Source organism: Oncorhynchus mykiss, chromosome 1, assembly GCF_057628025.1.
Source record: "Oncorhynchus mykiss isolate SJ-2025 chromosome 1, ASM5762802v1, whole genome shotgun sequence".
Taxonomy (NCBI): domain Eukaryota; kingdom Metazoa; phylum Chordata; class Actinopteri; order Salmoniformes; family Salmonidae; genus Oncorhynchus; species Oncorhynchus mykiss.
Window position 1 is genome coordinate 8215330 of NC_143022.1, and position 16542 is coordinate 8231871.

A 16542-nucleotide genomic window follows, 5' to 3' on the forward strand; every position below is an offset into this window, starting at 1 on the left:
TGGTGATACACAAAGCAACTCAAACAACATTGAAATTGCATCAATGGTGTAAACATTTTTGTACATCTCCCGTTTGCCATGTCTCTTGTGAAACAGTTCACAGCAGCAGTGACGAATGTGTTAACATGACAAATGCGTCAGAGGTTTGAACGACCTTCCCCTCCTTTTATTTCATGCTGGCTGAAAACCTAGCTAGCCAGTAACACATACCAGACACAGAAGAAATGGGAAACATATAAGTATCTTTGCCATAGTTGAATAGAGTAATCATTTAATTATATTTGTAGGGACTCTTCTTACCAACACTCGATGAAAAATATTTTATTCTCAGGAATTCCTACATCACTTCATGTTTCAGCATGATAAGGCTTGGCCCCATGTCACAAGGATCTCTACACAATTCCTGGAAGCTGAAAATGTCCAAGTTCTTCCGTGGCCTGCATACTCACCAGACATGTGACCCATTCAGGCTGTATCACAACCGGCCGTGATTGGGAGTCCCATAGGGCGGCGCACAATTGGCCCAGCGTCATCTGGGTTTGACCGGTGTAGGCCGTCACTGTAGATAGGAATTTGTTCTTAACTGACTTGCCTAGACACATGTATTAGTCAGTCAAGTCAGTAAACAAAACAGAATATAAGACAATTTGAAATGATTTAGAAGAGATACATTATTTTGAGAAATGTGTGTGTCCTTAAAAAAAAAAAAACATTGCAAAATACTGTGGGTCTTAAGCAACTTCTTTTGCGTCTGAAGTGACGTCACACTCAGTTATGTCACCGGTGGACAAAGTGAGGCTTTCAAACCATTGTGAAGACTATACAATTACATGCTACTGCTCTAGTTATTGGTAACTACATTTGCAGTGCTCGCAGGTGAGTGATTTAACTTTGGCAATGTGAAGACAAATGTGTTTTGTGAAAGTAAAGCTGTCCAGTCATGTGAATTTATTTTTGTTAGAGGCGACCCTAACTTTTATCACCAGTTTTTAGCTAACTAATTATTATTACTATTAGCAGACAGTAAATGTAGCTAAGCATATGAATTGTCCCACAACCCTTTACATTATAGCTACGTTTAAGTTTGAATGGAAGCCTACAGTATGTAGCCTAGCTTCGATACAACCTTGGCCATGTGTAGACTTGACAGTTCATGTCGTCTTTAGTATTCTGAACATAATTCTGACCACGGAATTACGAACGAGTCAATGTGTCCGGATTACCCAATTCACACACTATGTGCAAGTGGCCAGGATGCATTCAACAAACGGTGGAATAGGCTAAATATGATGACATAACAACTACTTGATGGCTGTAGCTAAATAGCCAGCTGACCTATGTGGCTAGCAAGCAACGCTAAAGGGCTTTTAAAAAGGGTTAGCAGAAGTCTAGACCCAACAACAAAATAAATAGTTTTTCTTAATGTTAGCTAGACGTCTAGTATTTATGAGTCTAGGAACTAGTTCTAATGAAAAGGTGCCTCGGTTCCAAAACACACGTTTTCTGGAGACTTGTGCCACTTGCTGGAGGAGTGCTGATAACGTCGCCCACTGTATGTGTTTTCGGTAGCCTGATTGCGTCCAGAGTGAGAAATCTGCACACAATGTAGCCCTGCCAGATCTGGAAAAACAAAGCGAGTTATGCGCGTCTAGACCCGTAATTTCAATGCGATTATCCTATTCTGATAGCAATGTCGAAGGTTTCTAGATTCGGGTTGCAGCGAAGCAAATGTGGCTGTACTTTTCTTTCTTTTACTTTTCAAATCTCTCATGTGCCTTGGCATGTTAACTATCTTGATAGCTAGGATTGTCCTTTACATTTAACAATGTTTGTGTTACCAGAAAATGACAAAACAGTTAGCTAGTTGTTTTAGATTAGAAAGTACTACATCTACTACATCTAACCCATAACACACTGTACTCCTCTATCATTACATCTAACCCATAACACACTATACTCTATCACTACATCTAACCCATAACACACTGTACTCCTCTCATTACATCTAACCCATAACACACTATACTCCTCTCATTACATCTAACCCATAACACACTATACTCCTCTATCACTACATCTAACCCATAACACACTGTACTCTATCACTACATCTAACCCATAACACACTGTACTCTATCACTACATCTAACCCATAACACACTATACTCTAGCACTACATCTAACCCATAACACACTATACTCCTCTATCACTACATCTAACCCATAACACACTATACTCCTCTATCATTACATCTAACCCATAACACACTATACTCTATCACTACATCTAACCCATAACACACTATACTCCTCTATCATTACATCTTACCCATAACACACTATACTCCTCTATCATTACATCTAACCCATAACACACTATACTCCTCTATCACTACATCTAACCCATAACACACTATACTCTATCATTACATCTAACCCATAACACACTATACTCCTCTATCACTACATCTAACCCATAACACACTATACTCTATCATTACATCTAACCCATAACACACTATACTCCTCTATCACTACATCTAACCCATAACACACTATACTCTATCACTACATCTAACCCATAACACACTATACTCCTCTATCATTACATCTTACCCATAACACACTATACTCCTCTATCATTACATCTAACCCATAACACACTATACTCTATCACTACATCTAACCCATAACACACTATACTCCTCTATCACTACATCTAACCCATAACACACTATACTCTATCACTACATCTAACCCATAATACACTGTACTCCTCTCTCATTACATCTAACCCATAACACACTATACTCCTCTATCACTACATCTAACCCATAACACACTATACTCCTATATCACTACATCTAACCCATAACACACTATACTCCTCTATCACTACATCTAACCCATAACACACTATACTCCTATATCACTACATCTAACCCATAACACACTATACTCTATCACTACATCTAACCCATAACACACTATACTCTATCATTACATCTAACCCATAACACACTATACTCTATCATTACATCTAACCCATAACACACTATACTCTATCATTACATCTAACCCATAACACACTATACTCCTCTATCACTACATCTAACCCATAACACACTATACTCCTATATCACTACATCTAACCCATAACACACTATACTCTATCACTACATCTAACTCATAACACACTATACTCTATCATTACATCTAACCCATAACACACTATACTCTATCATTACATCTAACCCATAACACACTATACTCCTCTATCACTACATCTAACCCATAACACACTATACTCTATCACTACATCTAACCCATAACACACTGTACTCTATCATTACATCTAACCCATAACACACTATACTCCTCTATCACTACATCTAACCCATAACACACTATACTCTATCATTACATCATTACATCTAACCCATAACACACTATACTCTATCACTACATCTAACCCATAACACACTATACTCTATCACTACATCTAACCCATAACACACTATACTCTATCACTACATCTAACCCATAACACACTATACTCTATCATTACATCTAACCCATAACACACTATACTCTATCATTACATCTAACCCATAACACACTATACTCTATCACTACATCTAACCCATAACACACTATACTCTATCACTACATCTAACCCATAACACACTATACTCCTCTATCACTACATCTAACCCATAACACACTATACTCTATCATTACATCATTACATCTAACCCATAACACACTATACTCTATCACTACATCTAACCCATAACACACTATACTCTATCACTACATCTAACCCATAACACACTATACTCTATCACTACATCTAACCCATAACACACTATACTCTATCATTACATCTAACCCATAACACACTATACTCTATCACTACATCTAACCCATAACACACTATACTCTATCATTACATCTAACCCATAACACACTATACTCCTCTATCATTACATCTAACCCATAACACACTATACTCCTCTATCATTACATCTAACCCATAACACACTATACTCCTCTATCACTACATCTAACCCATAACACACTATACTCTATCACTACATCTAACCCATAACACACTATACTCTAGCACTACATCTAACCCATAACACACTATACTCCTCTATCACTACATCTAACCCATAACACACTATACTCTATCACTACATCTAACCCATAACACACTATACTCTATCACTACATCTAACCCATAACACACTATACTCTATCACTACATCTAACCCATAACACACTATACTCTATCACTACATCTAACCCATAACACACTATACTCCTCTATCATTACATCTAACCCATAACACACTATACTCCTCTATCACTACATCTAACCCATAACACACTATACTCTATCATTACATCTAACCCATAACACACTATACTCCTCTATCATTACATCTAACCCATAACACACTATACTCCTCTATCACTACATCTAACCCATAACACACTATACTCCTCTATCACTACATCTAACCCATAACACACTATACTCTATCATTACATCTAACCCATAACACACTATACTCCTCTATCACTACATCTAACCCATAACACACTATACTCCTCTATCATTACATCTTTCCCATAACACACTATACTCCTCTATCATTACATCTAACCCATAACACACTATACTCCTCTATCACTACATCTTTCCCATAACACACTATACTCCTCTATCATTACATCTAACCCATAACACACTATACTCCTCTATCATTACATCTTTCCCATAACACACTATACTCCTCTATCATTACATCTAACCCATAACACACTATACTCTATCACTACATCTAACCCATAACACACTGTACTCTATCATTACATCTAACCCATAACACACTATACTCTATCACTACATCTAACCCATAATACACTATACTCTATCATTACATCTAACCCATAACACACTATACTCTACCATTACATCTAACCCATAACACACTATACTCCTCTATCATTACATCTAACCCATAACACACTATACTCCTCTATCACTACATCTAACCCATAACACACTATACTCTATCACTACATCTAACCCATAACACACTATACTCCTCTATCACTACATCTAACCCATAACACACTATACTCTATCACTACATCTAACCCATAACACACTATATACTCTATCACTACATCTAACCCATAACACACTATACTCTACCATTACATCTAACCCATAACACACTATACTCTATCATTACATCTAACCCATAACACACTATACTCTATCACTACATCTAACCCATAATACACTATACTCTATCATTACATCTAACCCATAACACACTATACTCTACCATTACATCTAACCCATAACACACTATACTCCTCTATCATTACATCTAACCCATAACACACTATACTCCTCTATCATTACATCTTACCCATAACACACTATACTCCTATATCATTACATCTAACCCATAACACACTATACTCCTCTATCACTACATCTAACCCATAACACACTATACTCCTCTATCACTACATCTAACCCATAACACACTATACTCTATCATTACATCTAACCCATAACACACTATACTCTATCACTACATCTAACCCATAACACACTATACTCCTCTATCATTACATCTAACCCATAACACACTATACTCCTCTATCACTACATCTAACCCATAACACACTATACTCTATCACTACATCTAACCCATAACACACTATACTCTATCACTACATCTAACCCATAACACACTATACTCCTCTATCATTACATCTAACCCATAACACACTATACTCTATCACTACATCTAACCCATAACACACTATACTCCTCTATCACTACATCTAACCCATAACACACTATACTCTATCATTACATCTAACCCATAACACACTATACTCCTCTATCATTACATCTAACCCATAACACACTATACTCCTCTATCATTACATCTTACCCATAACACACTATACTCCTATATCATTACATCTTACCCATAACACACTATACTCTATTATTACATCTAACCCATAACACACTATACTCTATCACTACATCTAACCCATAATACACTATACTCTATCATTACATCTAACCCATAACACATTATACTCTACCATTACATCTTACCCATAACACACTATACTCCTCTATCACTACATCTAACCCATAACACACTATACTCTATCACTACATCTAACCCATAACACACTATACTCTATCATTACATCTAACCCATAACACACTATACTCCTCTATCACTACATCTAACCCATAACACACTATACTCCTCTATCACTACATCTAACCCATAACACACTATACTCTATCACTACATCTAACCCATAACACACTATACTCCTCTATCATTACATCTAACCCATAACACACTATACTCCTCTATCACTAAAATAATCACAATTGCATTCGAGATGTTTTTATATGTGTATTTTTAACTAGGCAAGTCAGGTGCAGAACGACAGATGTCAGCTTGGGGATTTGAACTTGCAACCTTTCGGTTACTAGTCCAACGCTCCAACCGCTAGGCTACCCTGCCGCCCCAAATATTTTTCAGTCTAAGATTTTTCTTGGGTATATTCATTACGTCAATTCTGTTCCAGAATGTTTCTTAAACTGAATTAAATGGAACGAAACGGGGAGGGACCTACCTGAATTGGTCCAATAGAAACTCTCGTTTTAAACTAATTTGGACTAATGATTACACCCCTGTCGTGACCTTTTTTCTTTGCATTCCTTCTCTGTAGCATCAATGGCATTAGCGGAATCTAAACCAAACCTCAGCCATCTACAGGTGTCTGAGCTAGTGAAGAGGCTCTTTGACTTGACGCCGTCCCAGATTCACCCGCTGCCCAGCTACGATGACCAGAACTTCCACTTGGTGGTCAGTGAGGACAACGAGTACGTCCTGAAGGTAATGAACTCTGAGGACAGTCAGAACCCCACTCTGCTGGAGCTGCAGACTCATGCAATGACCTTCCTGCACGAGAGGGGGCTTCCTGCCCAGACTGTCCTCCCCGCCACCTCAGGACAAGTCATGAGCCTGGAGGACATCGGTATGTATGAAGCTCACACAAGACTGAGCCTTTGGGATATGCTCTGGGAATCACCAGATGTTACTGTATGATCATGGTTTAGTTGCATGTAAAGGCCTATTAACAAAAATCAGTGTCAGCTGGTTTTCTCTTCCTGGTACTTACTCAATCTATTTAGTAGAAATGGGCACGTATAGGGCATTCCATACGGGAGTGACGCAAAGATATTTCTAATGTTTTGGATCTTCCTGAAATGAAATCCATTGAAATTAAACCCAAACGACCTTTCTATGGATTTAATTTCAGGATGATCCAAAACATAAAAGTCTTTTGGCCAATCTTGTACGGAATTGCCCATATCGAAATCAATAGAATTGTTTTTGATACAATATACAGTGTGTTATGCTACCATTCAAAACTTTGGGTTCACCTAGAAATACTCTATCATTACATCTAACCCATAACACACTATACTCTATCACTACATCTAACCCATAACACACTATATACTCTATCATTACATCTAACCCATAACACACTATACTCTATCACTACATCTAACCCATAATACACTATACTCTATCATTACATCTAACCCATAACACACTATACTCTACCATTACATCTAACCCATAACACACTATACTCCTCTATCATTACATCTAACCCATAACACACTATACTCTATCACTACATCTAACCCATAACACACTGTACTCTATCATTACATCTAACCCATAACACACTATACTCTATCACTACATCTAACCCATAACACACTATACTCTATCACTACATCTAACCCATAACACACTATACTCTACCATTACATCTAACCCATAACACACTATACTCTATCACTACATCTAACCCATAACACACTGTACTCTATCATTACATCTAACCCATAACACACTATACTCTATCACTACATCTAACCCATAACACACTATACTCTATCACTACATCTAACCCATAACACACTATACTCCTCTATCACTACATCTAACCCATAACACACTATACTCTATCATTACATCTAACCCATAACACACTATACTCTATCACTACATCTAACCCATAACACACTATACTCCTCTATCATTACATCTAACCCATAACACACTATACTCCTCTATCACTACATCTAACCCATAACACACTATACTCCTCTATCATTACATCTAACCCATAACACACTATACTCTATCACTACATCTAACCCATAACACACTATACTCTATCACTACATCTAACCCATAACACACTATACTCTAGCACTACATCTAACCCATAACACACTATACTCTATCATTACATCTAACCCATAACACACTATACTCCTCTATCACTACATCTAACCCATAACACACTATATTCCTCTATCATTACATCTAACCCATAACACACTATACTCTATCATTACATCTAACCCATAACACACTATACTATACTCTATCATTACATCTAACCCATAACACACTATACTCCTCTATCACCACATCTAACCCATAACACACTATACTCTATCATTACATCATTACATCTAACCCATAACACACTATACTCTATCATTACATCTAACCCATAACACACTATACTCTATTATTACATCTAACCCATAACACACTATACTCTATCATTACATCTAACCCATAACACACTATACTCTATCATTACATCTAACCCATAACACACTATACTCTATTATTACATCTAACCCATAACACACTATACTCTATCATTACATCTAACCCATAACACACTATACTCTATCATTACATCTAACCCATAACACACTATACTATACTCTATCATTACATCTAACCCATAACACACTATACTATACTCTATCATTACATCTAACCCATAACACACTGTACTCTATCATTACATCTAACCCATAACACACTATACTATACTCTATCATTACATCTAACCCATAACACACTATACTCTATTATTACATCTAACCCATAACACACTATACTCTATTATTACATCTAACCCATAACACACTATACTCTATCATTACATCTAACCCATAACACACTATACTATACTCTATCATTACATCTAACCCATAACACACTATACTCTATCATTACATCTAACCCATAACACACTATACTATACTCTATCATTACATCTAACCCATAACACACTATACTATACTCTATCATTACATCTAACCCATAACACACTATACTCTATCATTACATCTAACCCATAACACACTATACTATACTCTATCATTACATCTAACCCATAACACACTATACTATACTCTATCATTACATCTAACCCATAACACACTATACTCTATCATTACATCTAACCCATAACACACTATACTCTATCATTACATCTAACCCATAACACACTATACTCTATTATTACATCTAACCCATAACACACTATACTCCTAATGCATTTTCGACAGTTATAAACATACTAACACATTCTCAAATAAGTTAGTCAATATACATAATTCCCTCCTCTGGAACAATGAACACCCTCATATTCCACGAAACCTAAAAACATATTGGCTTGAAAAGGAAAGAGAGAAAGAAAGTACATGTTTAATAACTTAGCACCATCCATTGATGCGATGTAACATTAAAACTCTGAATACAGGGTAAAACTAAAAACTTCCATGGTCGTCCCAAGCTGTCATCCATTCCCCCCCTTCCCCCCCCCCCCCCAAGCTGTCATCCATTTCCCCCAAACAAACCACTTTCCCTCGGGGTGACACTTCGTCCCAAGCTGTCATCCATTTCCCCCGAACAAACCACTTTCCCTCAGGATGACACTTCGTCCCAAGCTGTCATCCATTCCCCCCTTCCACCCCCAAGCTGTCATCCATTTCCCCCAAACAAACCACTTTCCCTCGGGGTGACACTTCTACCCCTCATTGTGCTTTAGCAATCCTCTCTCTCGCTGTACCCCAATCACAACTAAAGCATTTTATAAATTATCCAACCCGAATGTAGAATGACAGAACTCAGTGCTGACATTTGCGTCTAGGGCTCTAATTCCAGTTTATCAACCTAGCACAGATCATCCCTGTTAGAACAAACATTTATAAACAACTTTTTATTGTTGGTCACAACTCTTCTCAATACAGCCCCCCTTTGTCCCTCTTTTCCTGTCATGAGTGGCCTGGTAAAGACCCCCCCCCCCCCCCTTCCTTCACTCGGCACTTATCATTCTAGGGTGTCTTCTTCAGGTATCGTTTAGAGTTCATTTTCCCAACGGCACTTGTAACATTTGCCTGTCACATTTCATGGCCCTTGATAATGTCCCGATTTTAATATCCAAGTAGATGCCTCTGTTTCCCCCATGTACACAAGTCTCTCACCTGAGCTTGTTCTCTCTCTCTCCACACTCACTCCACACGCTCTCTCAGCACCCCGCCCTGGTTTATGGCTCGGACTCAGATAGGAGTGGTAAAGGTCACTGTCTCTCATTGCCTGCCTTTGTCACTCTTTCTTCAGCCGGTTAGGGAGGGTTTTGAGGTTTACACGCACTGTCTATGGTCAAATTATTCCTACCGTGCATTAAGACACAATCTGACGTTACCTTCCATGATAACCTCAAAAAGCACAGATCATAACAGTTAAGTTCAGTACATTTGTTTCAGGAAACTAGACAAACCTTGACTATATGACGAATTATGACATTAACCTTTTCTTAGTAACATCTCTAAGACAAATGTCAAAAAGCATAACATACCGTTCCTGCTAAAACCATTTTCTAAAGTAGTCCGTACTCCCTTATTCTACTGGCGACCTCTAGGAAGAGTTACCAGATCATGAAGTTAGCACCCTAACCCCTCGCAGAATTCCCACTCCATGATCCCAATCTGGTGGCGTTTGTATCAAAACACACAAAATCAGCAATACATATATCACAATCCATTTGAAATAACTGTTATCCCTTATTAACATATATTTCCCTTTCCATATGCAGCCTGAACACAGTACCACTGTATAAGTACCCCAAGACCAGGACCTCAGGGAACTGGTCATTTTCCACTTTTGCTCATGTGACAAACCCCCCCCCCATGTTAAATCAAAAATAAACAAATTCAAATAACTAATCAACTTAGAATTATAACTCCCTACGGAAATAATAATCTAAAGTAATGGTACAATTTTGATAGAGACGGGTGATTTCTCATAAATTTTATAATTAAATCCCACTGTTCCGTTAATTTATAATGAAATCATTTCTCATTAGGATATTTTTTCTCTCCCTGTCCTCCGGAAACCATTTAATTACCTCCTACAAAACACTTCCATCCTCCTGCATACCCAATTTAACTGCATTGAAAAGACCCCTTCCAACAAATCCCGCAACACGGCTACGGTATCTCTCCACCAAGTCTAACGATTCACTGGTCTCCTTTTCCCCATGTGGTTCTCCATAACCACCGCACCACATAAAAAAAGAAGTTGTTATTTTTAGGTTTGGTAACCCCTATTCTAATTCCTCGTGACCCCTTCTTTTGTTCATTCTAGAATTCCATTCCAGAATAAGATGACATAAAATGTAAATGTCTTAAAAAAAATACCCTAAAATATCTAATGATTTAAACAAACCCTAAGGCCTTCTGAGTTTGCAAGGAGTGTTTGGCCATATTTAAATGTGTTAACTTTAGAATCCATTCCCCTGGCATTTCGCCTAGAATCTTCAAATCTAATTTATTTATAAAGCCCTTCTTATATCAGCTGATATCTCAAAGTGCTGTACAGAAACCCAGCCTAAAACCCCCAAACAGCAAGCAATGCAGGTGTAGAAGCACGGTGGCTAGGAAAAACTCCCTAGAAAGGCCAAAACCTAGGAAGAAACCTAGAGAGGAACCAGGCTATGAGGGGTGGCCAGTCCTCTTCTGGCTTCTGGCCTCTTCTGGTGGAGATTATATCAGAACATGGCCAAGATGTTGAAATGTTCATAAATGACCAGCATGGTATTATAATAATAATAATAATAATAATAATAATAATAATAATCACAGTAGTTGTCGAGGGTGCAACAAGTCAGCAGCTCAGGAGTAAATGTCAGCTGGCTTTTCATAGCCGATCATTAAGAGTATCTCTACCACTCCTGCTGTCTCTCCGTCTGGTGAACAGGTCAGGGTTCCATAGCCGCAGGCAGAACAGTTGAAACTGAAGCAGCAGCACAGCCAAGTGGACTGGGGACAGCAAGGAGTCATCATGCCAGGTAGTCCTGAGGCATGGTCCTAGGGCTCAGGTCCTCCGAGAGAAAGAGAGACTTAGAGAGAGCATACTTAAATTCACACAGGACACCGGATAAGACAGGAGAAGTACTCCAGATATAACAGACTGACCCTAGCCCCCCGACACATAAACTACTGCAGAATACATTTTAGGTTGTAGTTATTATAGGAATTATAGGACTATTTCTCTTTATACGATTTGTATTTCATATACCTTTGACTATTGGATGTTCTTATAGTCACTTTAGTATTGCCAGTGTAACAGTATAGCTTCCGTTCCTCTCCTCGCTCCTACCTGGGCTCGAACCAGGAACACAACGACAACAGCCACCCTCGAAGCAGCGTTACCCATACAGAGGAAGGGGAACGACTACTCCAAGTCTCAGAGCGAGTGAAGTTTGAAACACTATTAACGCGCACCCCTCTAACTAGCTAGCCACTTCACATCACATCGTTACACCAGCCTAATCTCGGGAGTTGATAGTCTTGAAGTCATAAACAACAGAGCTGCTGGCAAAACACACTAAAGTGCTGTTTGAATGAATGCTTACGAGCCTATTGGTGCCTACCATCGCTCAGTCAGACTGCTCTATCAAATCATAGACTTAATTATAACATAATAACACACAGAAATACGAGCCTTTGGTCATTAATATGGTCGAATCCGGAAACCGTTCCGTATTTTATCTAACGGGTGGCATCCATCAGTCTAAATATTCCTGTTACATTGCACAACCTTCAATGTTATGTCATTATAACATTAATAATGTTATAACATTAACATAAAAAGGTTCATTCTGTTTGTGAAGCATCACAGCACAGTTGAAAAATATATGGCAAATAGAAATCCAAAATGGATGATGTTGAGAGATAGATGGGAGAGGTTGAATGGAGCTGAAGGGTGGGACTAATAACAAGATAAACCATGTAAAACATACAGGTCTGTAAAATGTATATAGGTTCAGAACTTTTGTGAAATATCACAGTTACAAATGGAAATCAAACTGGATGGACATCAGAAATAGAGGAAGGACTAAAAACAAAAAATAACTATTGTAAAATAGACTGTGTCAGTAAAATGTGTGTAATATGTATAAATTGAAGGTAAAAGCCGAAGTGTTTAATTGGGGGATCGGCGGTAGGGTTTGCAGGGAATAATAATAAAGGTATATTCTTTTAAAAAAGTATGTATGTCTATATAGGTATGTCTATATAGTTATGTATATATGCGTGTATGTATGTATATATGTGTGTATGGATATATTTACCCCAAAAATATATGGGGGATTGGAAATGATGCAGACAATTACATTGATGGAACCAATATTCTTTCTGCAATATTAAGCTGATCCTCCCCTTTAAATTATTATTTTTATAATAATAAAATAATAATATGTAAAATTCTGGCAAATTAGTTTGCAACGAGCCAGGCAGCCCAAACTGTTGCATATACCCTGATTCTGCGTGCAATGAACGCAAGAGAAGTGACACAATTTCACCTGGTTAATATTGCTTGCTATCCTTGATTTCTCTTAGCTAAATATGCAGGTTTAAAAAATATATGATTTTAAGAAAGGCATTGATGTTTATGGTTAGGTACACGTTGGCGCAACGACAGTCCTTTTTCGCGAATGCGCACTGTATCGATTTATATGCAACGCTAGATAAACTAATATCAACAACCATGTGTAGTTATCCTATTTAATCCCATCAGTCACAATAGTGACCGTAAAAAAACGTCTTCAGTTATAAGGCTCTAAAAATGTTACTGAATGACATATCAATGCATTTCCATGAAATATTGAAATAATAACGGGTCTCAATGAATGATGTGCAGTGTCACATGTTTAGTGTAAATTGTCACATGACCAGAGCTGTTTACTTCCTGGTTGCAGCATGAGAAGAGGATGGCTGCATCAAAGCTCCCAAACTAAAGGTTAGTAAAGTATGTTAACATTAAGTTAGGACAAAATTTTTTGGTACACACCATCTTTAAGGTGTCTAGTTTTGATATATGCATTTGCAATTACTCAACTTTGTTCAGTGTGGTCGTAGAATGTGTAAACATGTTGACGGCAACAATAGTGACCGGCGAGATAACGCAGTGCATCTTGGTATACACACAGTTATACACCTACATAGTTCTTGTTCTACCTAACCTTCCACTCTGTTCTTTCTTTTAGTTTGACTTTGAGTCCAGTTCTGGATATGTTGGATCTAGGTGACTGCCCAGACAAGGCAACATTGCAGTTATCCCTCAAAATGGGAAAGATGCTGTCCTGAGTGAATGTGATAGCGATGGGTCAGATATGGACTATGGACAGGCCATTTGCCAGCCAGGCTGTTGAATGCATATGCTGAACCTATGCAAACAGATCATGACAGGAACAACGTTATCAGTGATGATGACCTACCCCCCTCCATTGTTGGTAATGAAGAGCCAAGGGCCTCTACCCGCCAGAGGGTTCAGCCAGAAGAGCCAAGGGCCTCTACCCGCCAGAGGGTTCAGCCAGAAGAGCCAAGGGCCTCTACCCGCCATAGGGTCCAGTCAGAAGAGCCAAGGGCCTCTACAAGCCATAGGTGTCAGCCAGAAGAGCCAAGGGAAAAGCTGCAGGTGGTCAAAAATAAAGATTGAGCGTTCAAACGATCGAAGAGGCCTGCCACTGATGTGATTCCAAAACACATAGTACACAGCCCAAATGTGCAAACATTTGGCACGAAACCACTGAGCCATGGAAGGAGATCTTTACTGGCTGCTACTGTTGAAGATCAGGCATGATATGACAAAGCTTCTCACTGGCCAATCAGCACGATGCACTGGTTCCAGAGAAGTCGTCATTGTGACAAACGTACTACCTATGTGTGTGACTGCACATTGAGTGCTTCAAGATATACCATGGGCAGTAGAAAAGGAGATGAGACCGAATGGGGAAAAATAGAAAAGTTGATAAAGGGTGAGGAGAAGCAGTACAACGGACTCTAGGAAGTAAAGAAAAGTCGATGAAAAAGACAATCAAAATGACTGAAATGTTTTTGGAAAAGAAGGTCAATTGATTCAAGACATCCTGAATGACAGTAGGTCTGACTGATCGTAGTTCAAAACAGTGATGCACAAACTAATCTTGCACTTGGTTCTGAAGCCTAACTCTATGATATATATATATATATATATATATATATATATATATAAGCACTCATTGTCCAGTGGCGCTTTTTAATAAATATATATATATAAAATTATATTTTGTTCAGTGTAGGCCTCTACTTGAATGCACATTCTACAGGCTACCACGAAGACCAGGGCCAGTTAGTTGTTTTTGGAGGACAGTGGTGTGGCTCCTGTCCTTGAACCCAGACTGACAGCAGGCGAGTTTTTTTAATACATATATATATATATATATATATATTTTTTTTTTTTTTTTTTTTTTTGCATTTGTAATAGTTGTATTGGTTGAGGAAAATGTCTTCCATTTTGAGTAGTTTTGTTCAAGCTCCTTCAGAGGTAGCCTTCGAATTGTGTACTAAGGAGCAGTTAATTGAAATTGCTGAACATTATCAGATTGAGATTGTTGATACAAAAATTAGACTGTTAAAACTAGATTAAAGCAGGGTCTTAGAGAAATGGGTGTTTTTTTGGGGTCAGTCTGCTAGTAGTGAGGGTGCAAGTTTTCAGTCTAGCCCTTTTAACTTTTGAGCAGCAAAGGGATCTGTTGCAAATGCAGTTAGAGAGAGAGCGATTGAGAAATGCTAATAGACCAGAAGGACTACCACAGTTTGTTTCACAGAATCTTTGTTGCCTAAATTTGAGTCAGATCCAGACATTGCTTTATTTGAGCGTATTGCGGAAGCTAGAGCTTGGTCAGATTTGGACATGACTGTTGTTGCAATGTGTACTTACAGGTAAAGCACGTGAGGCTTTTACAGCACTGAATGTAGCTGACAGTGTAATTTTTGCTAAAGTTAAATCAGCAGTTCTGAAGGTCTATGAGCTTGTGCCAGAGGCATATCGTCAATGTTTTCGTTACAGGAAAAAGTTAGATTCACAAACCTATTCTGAGTTGGTTCGTGATTTGACTTCTGCATTTAATCGTTGGTGTACAGCTTCTGAAGTTAGTACTTTTGAGGGTCTGTCTAATTTGATTGTTAGAACAGTTCAAAACTTCTGTGTCTGACCAGGTTGCTACATACATGAATGAACGTAAAGTTAAGTCTCC

The 16542-nt window shown here is 38.2% G+C and overlaps 1 protein-coding gene across 3 annotated transcripts in view; it reads left to right on the top strand.

Moving 5' to 3' along the window:
* The first annotated feature begins 202 nt into the window (after positions 1-202).
* The window catches only part of hykk.2 (hydroxylysine kinase, tandem duplicate 2), a 34994-nt gene continuing 18654 nt past the window's right edge, over positions 203-16542 (top strand). Inside the window, exons 1-4 of one of the 3 annotated variants that reach the window (XM_090235599.1) lie at positions 615-876; positions 6799-7107; positions 14224-14264; positions 14512-15403. Coding sequence is in view for 2 of the 3 variants with exons in the window: in XM_090235628.1 (XP_090091754.1) it covers positions 6804-7107 (304 nt within the window). In the remaining variant the exon portion in view is untranslated. Of the gene's footprint in view, positions 877-6798; positions 7108-14223; positions 14265-14511; positions 15404-16542 lie in introns of all 3 variants that reach the window. The other 2 variants (XM_090235628.1, XM_021611128.3) reach the window with 2 other exon arrangements.